Below are 16,040 nucleotides of genomic sequence, written 5' to 3' on the forward strand. Positions count from 1 at the left end.
GAAAGGCGACGAGAAATATGTGCATTGGAGCGTATCATGAAATACAATCTTTCGCCTGTAGTCTTATGGAGTGACGTCAGAGTTGCCTATCATGTTGTTTAATGTCATTGGTTGAAGCGAGCGACTGCTGGTTACAGCAGATCGTCTCGAGATATTTTATGTATTTTTTTCCTCAATTTATTTAAACTCAGTTCGTTTTTTTGTTTTTTAAATTATAGTGTTAGACTTATTTTATAGGTGCCGCTGCTCGATAACCAGTATTGGTTTCTCGCGTCTCCTTCACCCTGAAATATGGCCAATTTATAATTTAATTTATTGCAATTTGTATGTTTGTGCCTATTTTAAGTATGGTGAGAAATAAACTACTGATTACTGATTACTGATTTAGCTAGCCCAGTCTATCACATCGTTTGCGAGACAAATTTTTGAATAATGTTACTAAAGCTCATAATCAACAACTTCTTTTTTTGCTAAACTGAAAAATGACGAATAACACGCAATACTACAGAAACATGGCAATGTTTACAATCATGTTTAATTATATATCTGAACGACAGAACTGTTCGAGAGACTTCAAAAATTGCAATTGTTACGTCAATTTGACTTATTACAGATTGCTCGTAGTTACGGAAATAAACAATGAAATCGATGCTCGGGGAAACATCCATGGATGTTTCTTTGAACCCGAAAACTTATTTCTATACTTTACCATTGCAAAATTTTAGATACTGCTGGTTATCGCTTTATAAACTGGTTTACATGTTAAAATCACCGTTTATATCAAGAATATATATCCACGAGCCGCTTACAGGTACTGATGACTAATTTGGACTTACTCTATCGCAGCCCTTCCGGGACCAATTTTTGATTATAGCAACTAAACTAAAACCTCTCGGAAGACGTAATGACCGTCAAGTTATTTTATTTACAACTAGTTTTTGGAAACACAACTGAATATTGACCAATAACCCGTAAAACGACGAAAACGAGGCAATATTTACAACCATGCTTAAAATACATGTCTGTAGTAGTATATATTTACAGTCTGAGTGTGGAAGTGGAAGTGTCTGAGCGACTTCCTAAATAGCCATTGTTACGTCATTGTTCGTTTATTGCCGATTGGGTATAGTTACGGAAATAAACAACGAAATCGAGGCTCGGGGAAACATTCAATGACCATCGTGCCCATATGTATAATTGAATAGGTGGCGCTAACATACTAACTGCATCAGTTTCGTTTTCTCTGGTCTTGCAAGTCATTGTCTGCTCTGTAAATGTTTTTTGTCTTTTTTGCACGGCAATTAAATAAATACTACGGTACTATTCTTGCTGAGTCTACTCTGCTACTGTAGCATAGATCTTTGTTATTGTTAATGAGCGCGGAAACACAGCCTCTAATGACAGCGAATTCGTGTGAAATAAACGACGTCGACGCACAGATCATGGCCGGAGATAAAATGGAAGTTCAACCTGGAATTTCAAGGTTTCCTGCTTGTATCGTATGGACTCCAATTCCTATGCTGACGTGAGTTTGTTTTTCTCAAATTTCCTTGTTTCACAGTATGACAGTCATAAATAGTTTTCTATTAGATCAATCCGGGCCTCTATATCGGCAAACTAGCCTTGTGCAATAGACTAAACCTGTAAACAGAAGCACAATCCAAAACCTCACCATTGGCTGCCTCTGAAAAGAAAAATCCAATTTACTGGAAGAAAAAAAATTTACCGCTGCGTTCGAATGTTTTCAGCAAAAAAAAAAAAGAAAGTTGGTCACGGACAGCCGCGATTAATTCAGACTATTATTGAAACAAGCATGGCGCGATCTGACGCATCTGCTGTCGTGCCAGGCGCCCTCGTTTCATAGACAAATAGAGTGTTTGTTTTATTGGACCAATTGTCGGGACATCTTGAACAACTGTGCCCTACTGATTTTATTTAATTGTTATGAAATTCCCCAGCGATTAGCGAACCAATCAATTAAAAAAGTCACAAGAAGGCTGTTATTATTATTTCTCATATTTTTACCAAAATCTTTGCACCTTAATGACATTTAGTTGGGCGTGGCGACCTAGCGATAACGTGTTGGTCTTCACTTTGTTTTCCTTTATAGATTTTACATCTCTGGATCAAATTCCATGTTCCCTATCTAGCGTGTAAATTGAATTGGATAGGCAGTCCTCTATAAAATAGTAGCATAGCCTTAGATCTCAGTTGCTGCTTAAACAAGGCCTTGTTTATTGCTAAAGGCCGCGTAAAGTACAATTGTCTTGAATTTTACAGACACTGTAGTGCAGGCGTCCATAAGGTTTTTGGACCAGGAGCTAAAATTGTGCCCACCTGGACTGGCGGGCATGTAAGTGTGAATCAAAAAGTTCCATTTAATGAAGAATATTTAAAGTGTCACAAAAGCCAATTTGGAATAAAATAGGCCTCGTGTCCAAACTAAATGTAACCGCAATTTTAACAAATTCCTTGAGCATTCAACAAATATTGGTCATTCAAAATTGTGTCCCTCAATTTTAGCATTGCCCAACTTATTTCAGATGGCTGTTCCCATTCATTGGACACATGGGCATTGCTTTAACGTCAGGAGTGATAAGAGACTTCGCTGGGCCTTATTATGTTTCTGAAGATGATATGGCGTTTGGGCAACCAACGAAATACTGGCAACTGTCTTTGAGCAAAGTGAAGAAAATTCCGTGGGATCAGGCCGTAACAGAAGCATCTGACGAATATAAAAAACGAATGGTTAGTTTTATTTAAAGAATTTCCGGTACTCCCGTAGTGTGTTACGAGTTCGGGTACTGTCTGTGTTAGCCAAGTGAATATATCCCTGCGCATGGGTTTCAGTCTCTTTACACAACTTGATGTAAAGTAGGCGAACAAAATTAGTTACCTCCATATTGATACACATACTTTTAGAGTGCCGAATTTTTTTATTTCTGAGAGGGTAGAAGAAAGAGATAAAATGCTTAATCATAAGGGAAGTTAAAGAGGTTGTTTCTGAGCAAAGCTACCCCACTAAAATGCCCCCTACCGATAATATAAAGCAGTGGTTTCCAAAGGTCATTGATCGGGAAATTTAAATCTTATTTTTTTTCTTCAAAATCAATCAAAACCCAATAATATCCCAATCCAAGCAATTTGGTCCATAAAATAGGAACAGGATTCACATATTTTTCCCGGGGGAGAGGCCTCCCGTCAGGTACCAGTCTATGTCAGGTATTGGATTAGTTAGTTATTTGTTTTCGGAAGCATGAACTTGATGGTGGAGGAAGCCGTAACCGACTTGCGGTTACGTGAACCACCCTACGGGCGGCAAATACTGTTGCACATAGACACCTTGCATGGCATTTGTGGTGTTAGTGTTTCTTTACAGTGTAATTATTAGATAAACAATGTACTCTTGATTACTCTAGTTCTGTCGTACTGCATTCTATACTCTTTTTGTGTTATTGTATTGTTTACAATGTTAAGTTGTGGTAGTGGTGTTCCTATGTTTGATAAAGCCTAGCCTTGGTATCCTGTTATCTTTTGTAACAGCATTCGAACCTGCAAACCCACGCAGAGTAGTCAGAGTTGCTGTGGCGAGCGTATTCCTAACACTTAGCAGAATGCCTCACACCGTCGAGCCACGGCACTTGAACTCAAACAATTTACAAATTAAAATTTTTAATCATTATATTATTTATAACAATTTATCATTATTTTCAGCATAATCTATGTTGTGACAACTGTCATTCTCATGCTGCAATGGCTTTAAATCTGATGAATTATGACGGCTCTACTTCTTGGAATATGGTCAAACTATGTTTCCTTATGTTAATTCATGGAAAATACGTCAAGTAAGAAATTTTTATATATATATATATATAAATGTGCGAGGTTATGTGCGAGAGGATTGCTGGACTCCTCGCTGTCGTTGGGTGGTTCACGTAACCGCTGGTCGGTTACGGCTTCCTCCACCACCAAGTCCATGCTTCCGAAAACAAACAATACAGTAAAACTAATCTCATACCCGACTTGGAATGGTAACCGGACGAGAGGCCGTGGTTCGCCATATGGATAAGCCGTCTCATCGGCTTTCCTCTCCCCCGGGATAAATATGTAAATCCTATCCTAAATCAGGGTGACCAAAAAAAAACAGAATTTATAAATTTCTCAATTACTTCTACGACAGTGGTTCCCAAACTTCTTTGGCTCGCGACCCCCGTTGGTGGTTTACATATAACACGCGACCCCCTGCCTCCCTTTCTATACTTATCAAATTGAATATTGTGCAATTTAATTTTCCATCAAGCTGCAGTTTTACTCAATGTGACGGGTGGCATTGAAAGAGCGTAGCCAACTATGTAATTCGAGGTTGAGTTCTTGATAAAGCTAGTCTCATATCTCCGACTTTCATTCGATTTCATGCCTTGTAAGATGTAAAACCAAATTTCAAATAGTCTTTCTCATATTGTCGCTTCTTCGCCATGGGAAGTAAAATATTGTTACTGCAGAATGTATGATAATCTTCACGATAAAACAACATAGATTACAAACCTACCCTGCTGTAAACCCTTTTGGTGTCGAAATTCCGGGAATTCCACAGCATTGCTTCGAAGCCTTCGTGTTTACCGCATCGCGGGGTGCGGATTTGCAGATGAGGGTGTGTGTCGTCACACTGGTTAACATGCCGTAAACATCTCACGCCGCTTGCTCGGTTGTCAAGCTAGAAGCGACATTCTGAGGTCTCATGACAGCTAGTGGAAAACTAGCGAAAGAGAGTTAATTCCAGACTTTTTTGCGTTCTATTGACATTGTTTTGCAAGACCCTTGCGCCCCCCTAAAAACCTCATAGGGGTCGCGACCCCCAGGTTCAGAATCACTGTTCTACGAGAATGGTTTATTTCGTTTTGTTTGCGTTTGTTCTCTCTGGAATATTTTCCAAAAAGATTATTTGTCACATACTTTAGAGCAGTGGTTCTCAAACGAGGGACCGCGCCCTACTAGGGGGGACATAGACAATTTTTTGAGGGGACGTGAAGCTAATTAAAAATATATGTTAGATTTGATCTTGCTCGCCTTTTTTAACAAATAATTGGCTAAGTAGTCTGGTAACCGGGGGAGAGACCGTGGTTTGCCATAGGCTTGCACGTAATTGACAAAAATCAATTCCGTAATTACGGCAAAATCAATTACGTAATGACCCCGTAATTGCGATATTTTTCCACGCATTTAAACCTATCGTAACAACCCATTGAATCCACTTTTTTTCCGAATGGGACATTGAAGTTGGGTTTTTCTATTCTTGGCAGTACTACACGCCGGCGGCAGATGTTAAAGACAACTATCAAGGAGTGAATTCAAATTAATTTTATTCTGATTTTTATCTTTTGTGTTAGCTTTGGTTTTTCTTTATCACCTTCGCAAATTAACCGTCCCATTTTTATGCGATCAATTTTATTTTATCATTACCGACACTGGTATACGGATATTTATGGAAACGATAGTGTTTTAAAACCACCTTAGTACTGAATAAAAAATACGGGTTTATAATTTATTAACCAACGACGAGCGTATTCTCTCATTTGATTATACTTGCGATTTCCTCGCGACGAAGACTTGTTTTTGCAGCGTTTTCTGCATTATCCGACATTAATGCCTTGTTAGCATTTTTATAATAATAATTATTGATGTCGACTTATTGACGATATTCCGATTACCATGCTTCATTTTACATTCAATCATTTCGCGGACTGAATGTTTATAACATTATTTGCGATAAATTTAGATCAAATATTATTTATTTGCGTATAATTTAAATACCGAACTTATATGACATGCCTTCTCCGAAAATACAAAGTTATATCGCAAAACAATGCATTTTGTGACATTTATTTTACACTCACAACATTTATTTGCTAACTCAAGTCGGCGATCCTATCGGCCAAGATTGACAAAAGTTTGGTCGAGTGCCGGTGGTATTCAAGTCGACGATAAATCAAAATAAGTTGCCGCATTTGGTAAGACAGTTAATCATTTATGGCCGAAATATTAAGAGGAATTATGAAAAACATCATGAGCAAGGCCAAGTCCGGACTGGTATATAAGATAAAACCGTTAACAGAACATCAAGATTTTGTAATAGAAAATGGATCTCGCACAGAATAAACACACAGGCTCATATTTGATTATATATGATAGCAGTTAAATTTTCAACGGTCCGCGAGGAATCCGTCGTTTTGGTTCATTACGCAATCTCTCTTTTGTCGTCAAATTGCTATTTGATAAGCGCGACATTAATTATCACGGCGAGGTATTGGCGCGAGTGATCAATCGCTCTTTTCGCTTATTTGGTTCCAATTCGTCGCGAAAGCTCTTCGTTAAATTTCACAAGATCGTCGTGTTGAAAGGTTATGGATATTTTCCTGTTTATACCCCAAGTCTGAAATGAAACAGCCAAAAACAATATGATATTCCATGTTCATATATCAAGTGTTGATATTAACAATAAAGAATGGTTAAGCATTGCTAATCCACACTTGGCGGGGAATTCCCACTATTCAAACGCGTGAATATAAAATAGAAACGGAACATATATACCATAAGTAACGGAAAACTGGAACAAGTAAATAATAAATAAAAGTAAAATGGATACAAATGTTTGATAGGCCATGTTTGATAGATTGATCTCCTGCGTTCATTAGTCATTCACCCGAAGAAGTTGAAACCGGGCGTGTTAGCATCCATCGGTCTTAACACAATTCTATCCCTTATCTATGGTTAAGTTGCGGGAGAAGTTAAAACCAGGTGTGTTGACATCAAACGACCCTACTCAGTTCTTCCCCCATCAACTAACTAATAATTTACATTGGCCACGCCAGATAAGTTGATAATAGGTTAGTAAATGGCAACGCGGCATGCCTTCCTTCACATACGTAACAAGAGAGAGAAAAACGGCTGCGAATACCGGAACTCTAACTTCTTCTACTTGTTGAGCTTTCATTTTTCGCAATCGACGAAATTGACTGCTTTGAAGAAAGCTCGTTTCAATGCAATAATTACGACTTTACGTAATTCGTAACTTCCCTTCCGTAACTCCAAATAATTACGTAATTCCGTAAATCCGTAAATTACGTGCAAGCCTAGTTTGCCACATGAGTAAGATATCTTATTGGCTTTACTTTCCCCCTGGAACAAATATGTAAAAATTATTCGGTGCTCCCGAAGTATGCGAACCAAGATGGCGGACATCGGAACGTAACAGGTTAGGGTTAGGCGATAATTTTTTTCCAATTTTCCTTATTTTAGTACTATTATCAGTTTGAAGACTAGCCAAGAGCCTCCCGTAGTATTTAAACCTAAAATTATGGCCTAACCTATACACGTATACATTCCGATGTCCGCCATCTTGGTTCGCATACTTCGGGAGCCCCAATTATTCTATCTCTGAGCAAACCTATAAACAAAGTTTCATGAGCTATTCAAAAAAATTAATTTTTGTAAACTTCAAGTTTTATCTTGTTTTCAGCTTCTGTGGATTTCTGAAGACCTGGCTTCCCTTCCTGATAATGGTTGCGATTGTTGTCACAATTGTACTTTTGACAAGATAATGGATGATTGATTGGACATGATTATGATGTAACAATTTTGTACAAATAATGCATATATTTATATATATATATATAACGTTAACTGAGCTTGAAGTCCAAGAAATTCAGTATTTGTGATCGAACAAAAATACCAAAACTGGGGATGCTGCTCGATTGCCCAGTGATTGGAGCTTTGACGTCCTATTGGATATTACACATTGGACGATACAAGGGATTGTTACTAAACAATTGTTCTGTCCCATTGGTTCTCAAACAGTGGGCCGCCTCAGAGGAGGAGGAAAATTTTTTTAGGGGGCGTGATCATGCTCGCTTTATTTTGAATATTTACGTCCCACCCATGTTTTTCAACATGTTTTGAATAAAAAAATTTTCGCCGGTACTCCTGTAGTATGTGAACCAAGATGGTGGACACCGGAACGTAGTGTGTGTACCGGGTTAGGGTTAGGCCATAATTTCAGGTACAAATACTACGGGAGTCACTTGGCTAATCCTCGAACTTGTAATAGACTAAAATTGGAATGAAACTATGGCCTAACCCTGACCTGATACACATACTATGTTCCGGTGGTTGCCATCTTGGTGCACATACTTCTGGAGCGCCCTTTCGCCTTACTATCTGTTATTTGCAGCTTTTTGTTAGCTAGTTATTTCTGAGGTGAGTGCGAGACTTGACAAATTCTAAAAAAGGGACATGGCTCAAAAGTTTGAGAACCACTGTTCTCAATAAACAGATGTCTCAGCATAGCATTTCCAGCGAGGTTCGAACCCAAATATCTTTGCCTAGCCTTGTTAGCTCCAGCTTGGTAAAAACTGGACCAGAGTAAAACAAACTGCACATTTGAATTTTTCTTGGTTTTAATTTTTTTTTATATTTTGTGTAAAAGCTTTTTTTTTATTTAAATGTTTCATGAAATTTTTTATTTATCTTTGTTGTTGTGAAGTAGATCCTAACATGAATTATGAGATTATACTGAATGTTATTTATAAATTGGGCGCTCCAGAAGTGTGTGTAGCAATATGAAGTAATTAATTTGGTTGCCTACTTTACATCAAGTTGTGTAAAGGGACTGAAACCTATAGGCAGAGGGTATATTCACTTGGCTAACACAGACAGTCCCCCATAATAGAGCTGAGATAAAGGGAATAAAATTATGACCCAACCCTAACCTTGTACACATACTACGGGAGTACCGAATTATATTGAACATTTTTTGATGTTTCACGAGTGTCATCTGTGAGTAGTGCTGTGGTTCCAAATCTTTTAAGAACAGGTTTTCTAATGACTGAACTCACTAACAATGGGTTCCCGCATTTCATAGAGAAAAACATGAATCCCATAAAACTTTTGAAATGTCACATCCGATCCATCGAAGTGTTTCATCCGCTCACTTGTATCTGCTAAAGTTTTCATGGATATAAATTTTTGTTGAAAAAATAACGTCATGATGACCCAATTGTTACATTGTGCTTCTTATTACCATATAACCGTTAGCTTAGCTGTTGGACTAGCAACTGTTTTTTATTCATAGTTTTCCTCCAGCCGAGTAACCAAATCTATTATGTGTATCTGGCAGAAGTAATTGTGCACTCCTGATCTATTGGAGTTAAAGTAACTGCACAGTTAAATTTTTTTTCATTTCATTTTCTTCTATGATATTTTGTGTAAAATCTTCATTTTTTTTTCACTTCAAATGTTTCATGAAATTCTTATTTATCTTTGTTTTGAAGTAGATTCTAATATGTATTATGAGATTATACTGAATAATATAAATAGGGCGCTCCAGAACTGTGTGTACCAATATGAGGTAACTAATTTTGTTCGTCTATTACTACATAAAGTTGTGTAAAGGATTGAAACCTATGGGCAGGGGTTCTATTTTACTTGGATAAGACAGACAGTTCCCAAACTCTAAATCGGAATAAAATTGTGGCCTAACCTTAACCTGGTACACATACTACAGGAGTACCATATATTGTTCCAAAATTGTATTTATTGAACATTTTTTAATTTTTCATGAGTGTTATCTGTGAGTAGTTTCAAAGCGTTGAGAACAGGTTCTAGTTTGTATTCAACCCCCTAATTCCCTCAAATCATAAAAAAACATGAATCCAATACATAACTTTTAAAATTTCAAATATGATGTCAGTCGCCGGCATTTGCTGCGGACGTCTGAAGCAGTGGTTCCAAGTTGATTGACTGGGCGCTCCAGAAGTATATATACCAATATGAAGGTAACTAATATTGTTCGCCTACTTTACATCAAGTTGTGTAAAGGGACTGAAACCTATAGGCAGAGGGTATATTCACTTGGCTAACACAGACAGTCCCCCATAATAGAGCTGAGATAAAGGGAATAAAATTATGACCCAACCCTAACCTTGTACACATACTACGGGAGTACCGAATTATATTGAACATTTTTTGATGTTTCACGAGTGTCATCTGTGAGTAGTGCTGTGGTTCCAAATCTTTTAAGAACAGGTTTTCTAATGACTGAACTCACTAACAATGGGTTCCCGCATTTCATAGAGAAAAACATGAATCCCATAAAACTTTTGAAATGTCACATCCGATCCATCGAAGTGTTTCATCCGCTCACTTGTATCTGCTAAAGTTTTCATGGATATAAATTTTTGTTGAAAAAATAACGTCATGATGACCCAATTGTTACATTGTGCTTCTTATTACCATATAACCGTTAGCTTAGCTGTTGGACTAGCAACTGTTTTTTATTCATAGTTTTCCTCCAGCCGAGTAACCAAATCTATTATGTGTATCTGGCAGAAGTAATTGCGCACTTCTGATCTATTGGAGTTAAAGTAACTGCACAGTTAAATTTTTTTTCATTTCATTTTCTTCTATGATATTTTGTGTAAAATCTTCATTTTTTTTTTCACTTTAAATGTTTCATGAAATTCTTATTTATCTTTGTTATGAAGTAGATTCAAACATGTATTATGAGATTATACTGAATAATATAAATAGGGCGCTCCAGAACTGTGTGTACCAATATGAGGTAACTAATTTTGTTCGTCTATTTACTACGTAAAGTTGTGTAAAGGATTGAAACCTATGGGCAGGGGTTATATTTCACTTGGATAAGACAGACAGTCCCCAAACGCTTAATAATAGTAATAAAATTATGGCCTAACCCTAACCTGGTACACATACTACAGGAGTACCATATATTGTTCCAAAATTGTATTTATTAACCCTTTCCGTGCGGTGGGCACCTATTCGTACCAACGACAAAAGTCGCTAGATTGCGGCGGGTACGTTGATGTACTCCACTGTTTTATTTAGCAATCGGTCGCAAACTGTTGGTCTAGTTTTTCCGGGTTTCAGTTTATTGATAAGAAGTCTTCTTCGAGAATAACATAAGCGACGGTAAATCTCGCTTCCGTTTACGACGGTAATTTTTTTTGCCACAGAACGAAGGAGTGTTTTTGAAATTTATGCAAATTTCTGTGTTTTTTGGGTGGTAATAGAAGACATATTATCCCTTCCATCTACCAAAGTATTTTGAGTTAGATCACGAAATTGCTACAGCAATAATGTCCTATTGTTTGCCAACCACAAAGCGGAACAGTAAAGGATTTAGCGAATATTTCTATTTTTTATCACGGTTTGAAGTTTCAACTCCCAAGAAAAAAATGCCTTTTTTTTGCCCCACCACTTTTAAAAAAACTTTTTTTTTTAATCGCCAATTGCAAGCTCTTTAAATAAGCTTTTCAACGAGCCGTCAGTGGGCAGCAGAGGATCATTAGTTTTTCATTAGTGATCGATTAGTTGTGGGGGTACAAATGCATAAAATCGGCGTAGCAAATACGATTATTTAATAAAAAATAAAAATCGCATGGAAAGGCTTAAACATTTTTTGATTTTCCATTGAGTGTTCTCTGTGAGTAGTTTCGTTGCGTTGAGAACAGGTTCTAATTTGTATTGAACCCCCTAATTCCCTCACTTCATAAAAAAACATGAATCCAATACATAACTTTTGAAATTCCAAATATAATTCCAAACATTTGCTGCGGACGTCTGAAGCAGTGGTCCCAAGTTGATTGACTGGGGGATTCAAAATTAGAAGCGTAAGGATATTTGTGGGTCGAGAGAGGGGAACACCTGCATGGAGCTCAAACCGGTAGATGCAATCAAGACACTGAATTGTTACGAATAAACTCGTGCTTGAACTGTGATAATGACATAACAATTGACTGTATCTAGAACACAAAAAGGTAAAAACCAAGTTTTGAGGGCCGTATCAAATTGTTACGAGGGCCGTAATCGGCGGCCCACTGGTTGGGAACCGCTGATATAAAGCAAAAAAGGAATATCACTGAATTCCATCACTAGTGTCACGGAATGAGCTTTATTTCACTATCGAGTTTACCTTTTTGCAATGTCTCTCTAAACCTCTTGCCTAGTCGAGGGTCATAAGATTGTTGAGTCGGTTTAGTTGAGACTGTTTGATGAGTTCAATTCATTCTCCCTAACACTAAAATATAACTGCTTTCCTGATCGAATTTGAACTAAGTCATGCACCTAATGGGTACTCTCCTAGGCTAGGTCTATTACAAGCTCGGGTACTGTTAGCGAATATACTCCATAGGCTTCAGTCCATGTACACAAATTGATGTAACCTCCATATTGGTACACATACTTCTGGAGCCTGCTGCACCAAACTTAGTTCTTGGCATTTCAGTTGTTAAACTCTCTGCTGGATGTGAAAGCACATATGTGATTTTGTGTAACGAACCATAAATGTTTTTCTCATCGTATCAAACTGCTTTGAGAGTCAATCAGTATTCACAAGCACCTGATGCACAACCATAATTCTATAAAATCACTGTAGGTCTTGGCTTTCCAGTGGTTGTCGCAACCCCGTCAAATCCTAAAAATTTTTACGACCCCTGTTAAGTCACATTCTCGGGTCTTACAACCACAGTGGGCATTGTTATGCAAGCGCGTCGCTTCTCTTTTCCTATATATTGTCTCTCAATCTTGAGATTTATGATTTGCACTAGTTTTAGTAATTGTGTTTCGAATCAAGTCTGAAAAAAGTACAACATATATAGGTTACTACTTGGTGTAGGGCCCAGACTCCCAGTTTCGGAAGCCCTGTTTCAAGGTACCTGTCACGTCACCCTGGGCGCACATAGCAGGGCAAGAAATTGAAACTGCATCGTGTTGAGTGTCATGAGTACCTGTGCCATTGCATCTCTGATTACCCAGCACAATTTTGCAGAAGTGGATCACACGTTGGATAATAAATGCAGGACAGTTGCCGGACTTCCCACAGTTTCGCAAGGAGCCTGTAATTGCTGATGGCTCAACCATCAAGTTCATGCATCTGAAACAACTATTCCCATACTTGACATGGGCTGATAACAGAGCACATGTTACTACTACAGAGATAATTAACAACATTGAATTACAATCTTAGAAGACTGTGGCTTTTTGGTAAGAGAATTTCCCCAAAGCAAGGTCACACAGACTCCTGCAGAAAGGCTTTCATACCCTAAGTTTTCGGAGGCGAAGCTAATGTCAGAGTCAAATTTTTCTCAACTGGGGTCGTTGGAATTTTCTCAGACTCCACAAATCTGCAATTAGGTGCTTAATACCAAGCCATTCAATAAATATAAATAGATGCTTGGATGTGACTGATTAAGGGTAAAATTGAAGGTACTCCAATAGTGTGTGTACCAGGTTAGGGTTAAGCCATAAATTTATTCAGATTTTACCTATTTTTGTTCTGTTACGAATTTCGGGACTGTCTTTATTAGCCAATTGAATATACCCCCTGTCCATAGGTTTAAGTCCCTTTACACAACTTGATGTAAAGTAGGCGAACAAAATTAGTTACCTCCATATTGGTACACACACTTCTGGAGCGCCAAATTGAATAATAATGACCTCGCAGTCCAATACATCACATACTTGGCATCACATAATAGGTTGAACTAGTTAGATAGAACAATTGATACCTAGAATAACAAAATGCACTCAAAAATGGAACTACTAACATTTTTTATCATCACATAATGAGTTGAATCATATAAAACAAGTTGAACAATGCTCTTTGGTACGCCTGCTACATTCCCCACCCCAGTTAAATAGTTAGCCAGCTATTTGTTTTCGGAAGCATGGACTTGATGGTGAAGGAACCCGTAACCGACCAGCGGTTATATGAACCACCCTACGATGGCGAGGAGTCCAGCAATTCTCTCGCACATGATCATCCCCGCATGGGATTTGAACCCCAGAACCCACGAAGGGTGATCAGATGCACGATGCGCCACACCGTCGAGCCAATTTTCATAATAACATAGCATGCAACCTGTTCAAGTTTGCGATGTTTAGACAGAAATAATTCAGTTTAAGAAAAAGGAAACAAAAGCAATGTTTTTTTTATTGAGCAGAAACAGGTTCGTTGCTGCTCATAAAGATTATCTAATAAAAATAACAAGTGAACATTTTCATATAATATGCACATTATTCCAGCACAAATGGGAACACTGCTTAGCAGTAATATGGAGGCCTCAAAGGTCTGAGAGAGTTACCGGGTCAGCGACGGTCACCCCTTGGTTGAATTTTTACCAAAAACATCATATATCTTTGATAATCATTAAGAAATAACCGAAAATCAAAACACAAAAAATGGACAAGCAGAAATTACTAGAGTAATAAACGGCGCAAAAGCACAAATAATTTATAGTGTATTCATGAAGAGAAATGGAATGGTTTCCAAAAAGATGAATGAGTATATTTTTATGACGGATACGAACTTTTACTCCTCATTTCTTAGACGAAATTGGACTAATCTTATTACGGTATTAAATCAATAATATCTATCCAAATTTAATAGCCATTCGGAAGATAGCTCTTGACGCTTCAATGGCTTATTGCTGATTAAATCTTCTTCATAAAGATTACAAAAGTGAACATTGTCATATGATACGCACATAATAATTATTCAAACACCAAATAAATGGGAACACTGCATATAGATTGTGGGGGGGGGGGGGGGGGGGATTGAATGACTATCCTCTCAAATAGTGTAATTAAATTATCAATAAAAGACAAATAAAAATATTATTAAGATAATAAATCGAGCAACAATACATTCGGCGAATCAACGTTACGTTCATTTAGAGAAACACAAATTGCTTACTAATATGAATAAGCAGAATAAGAACGTGATAGGGTATTCAAAAAAGTATGTTAAACGTGGGTAATAAGGCGATTTCACCGCATTTTTCATGAGAAATATAGAGACGAATATACTTTTATGATTAATATAAACTTGCTCTATATACTACGTTAATCTCTTCAGAGCAGTGGTTTCCAAACTTTTTTTTCCGCGACCCCAATTTTTTTTATATTGGGAGCCTACAGATACTCGCAACCACACAACTAGAAACATTGAGCAACCTAAAAAACAGTACTGTAAATAAGTTCAATTAACTTAATGGGAACAATGTACCCACCTGTATATGACGGTGAACATTGACTCAAAAATGGCGCTCCCGTAGTATGTGAACCAAGTTAGCGGACAACGGAACGTAGTATGTGTACCAGGTTAGGGACTAGGCAGAATTTTTCCAATTATCCTTATTTTAGTTCTATTACGAGTTCGGGGGCTAGCCGAGTAACTCCAGTAGTATTTGTACCTGAAATTAAGGTCTAATTCTAACCTGTTATACATACTACGTAACGGTGTCCGCCATCTCAGTTCACATTCATCTGTTGGCAATTAATGTAATAAAGTCATTTTTTTTTGATAAAATCAACCAGTTGAAGCAAAATGAGATTCAAGCTTGAATGACTCATTCCCAGCATTAGGAATTATTCGATACATTGTTTGTGGATTCTAGCTGCCATAGAACTTGACTCCTGTATCAGCGATCGATGCTCTGAATCTTCTCAACTGATCAGGGTTGAAGTTGCATTTTACCATCCTCAATTTTTCAACCTGGCATTGATGAACAATTTCACTGATTGTTGATAATCCTTCATCTCCGAGTTTGCTGACTATGTTCATACTCAGATCCAAGCTTTTTATCTGAAAATATTAAGTTCCTTAATTTCAAAATCATGAACAACAAAACAAAGTTGATTAAATTCTTCTTAATAATACAAAACTTTTTGATTACTGCAGCATTTGTACCAGTAGCAATCTGACGGAATGCTAATATTTCGTCCGACAAGAAATGTTTTTATCATTACCAAACTAACTTTGATTTACTTTTAATTTTTATCGCCCTGTATTTATGTGCCTGGAACTATTGGAACTTTCAGATCAAAGTCTCCAATCTCTACTCCAGTTCACTGTTTTGAAGTATCGATACCAACTAAATTTGATTTCCTGTGAAATTTCAACTGTGAATTATGGTTTGGGTATTAAATACCTGTTACTGCTGATAGGAAACGTTTTGATCTTT

General features: G+C 37.4%; 2 protein-coding genes across 2 annotated transcripts in view; one reads left to right on the plus strand and one right to left on the minus strand.

Annotated features, from left to right (window-relative positions):
• The first annotated feature begins 1,216 nt into the window (after positions 1–1,216).
• On the plus strand, positions 1,217–11,841 carry LOC120339235 (transmembrane protein 222-like). The gene is made up of 4 exons (XM_039407322.2): positions 1,217–1,525; positions 2,544–2,748; positions 3,715–3,845; positions 7,517–11,841. Exons 1-4 carry the CDS (start codon positions 1,374–1,376, stop codon positions 7,596–7,598), a joined length of 570 nt encoding a protein of 189 aa, XP_039263256.2. The 5' UTR covers positions 1,217–1,373; the 3' UTR covers positions 7,599–11,841.
• A 2,098-nt stretch (positions 11,842–13,939) lies between these two features.
• LOC120339865 (uncharacterized) overlaps positions 13,940–16,040 on the minus strand; it is a 31,295-nt gene continuing 29,194 nt past the window's right edge. The window contains exon 9 of the mRNA XM_078115952.1: positions 13,940–15,661. Coding sequence (XP_077972078.1) covers positions 15,470–15,661 — 192 coding nt within the window. The 3' untranslated portion in view covers positions 13,940–15,469. The remainder of the gene's footprint in view (positions 15,662–16,040) is intronic.

This window comes from Styela clava, chromosome 9, assembly GCF_964204865.1.
Source record: "Styela clava chromosome 9, kaStyClav1.hap1.2, whole genome shotgun sequence".
NCBI classification, from domain to species: domain Eukaryota; kingdom Metazoa; phylum Chordata; class Ascidiacea; order Stolidobranchia; family Styelidae; genus Styela; species Styela clava.